The 534-nt window shown below is 52.8% G+C and overlaps 1 protein-coding gene across 1 annotated transcript; it reads right to left on the bottom strand.

Moving 5' to 3' along the window:
- E0L32_012445 (uncharacterized protein) lies at positions 1-452 on the bottom strand (the record flags this gene model as incomplete). Its single annotated transcript, XM_031135283.1, has 1 exon — positions 1-452. A coding segment is annotated over one exon (452 nt), but the record flags the coding sequence as incomplete, so codon positions are not given.
- Positions 453-534: the final 82 nt, after the last annotated feature.

Genomic DNA, 534 nt, shown 5'->3' on the forward strand with positions numbered 1-534 from the left:
TGTCGGAGCGCCATCAGCTGTCGTTCCGCTGTTCGTTCCTCGTCTGGATCTCCGAAGGCTGCCTTGATGGCTTTCTCGAACATGACAAAGCCTCCTGCAAAGATGGCTTGAGCCTTGGGGTCTCTGTCGTTCTTTGGATGTTCCAAGTAGTTCCTCCACATGGGTTCGAACCAGGCGAGGGCTTCTCCTTCGAGCCGAGTTGCTGCGAAGAGTACCTGATCGTCCAGGTATGGGAAGTTGGGTTTATACTTCACGAGATATCCTCTACACTGAGTGAGGAATCCTCGGAGACCTTCCTTACTTCCTCCATACATTGGTGGAACTTCATACTTCGCACTCTGGGTACCTCCTGCCTGTAAGGCCTGTACCAGAGCGGAGAGTCGTTGGATTTCGGCACCGGCTTGTTCCATCGTGAACGAGGGTGCGTTGTTGGCAGATCGAGATCCTGACATGGTTTCCGTAAATATTGCTCAGGGCGCGGTCCACTGACTGAACAAGAGTATTCAACGTGTGACGATCCTTGATCCCAAGAGG

This window comes from Thyridium curvatum (assembly GCF_004353045.1).
Source record: "Thyridium curvatum strain D216 chromosome Unknown NODE_257_length_534_cov_3639.103194, whole genome shotgun sequence".
In the NCBI taxonomy this organism is placed as follows: Eukaryota; Fungi; Ascomycota; class Sordariomycetes; order Thyridiales; family Thyridiaceae; genus Thyridium; species Thyridium curvatum.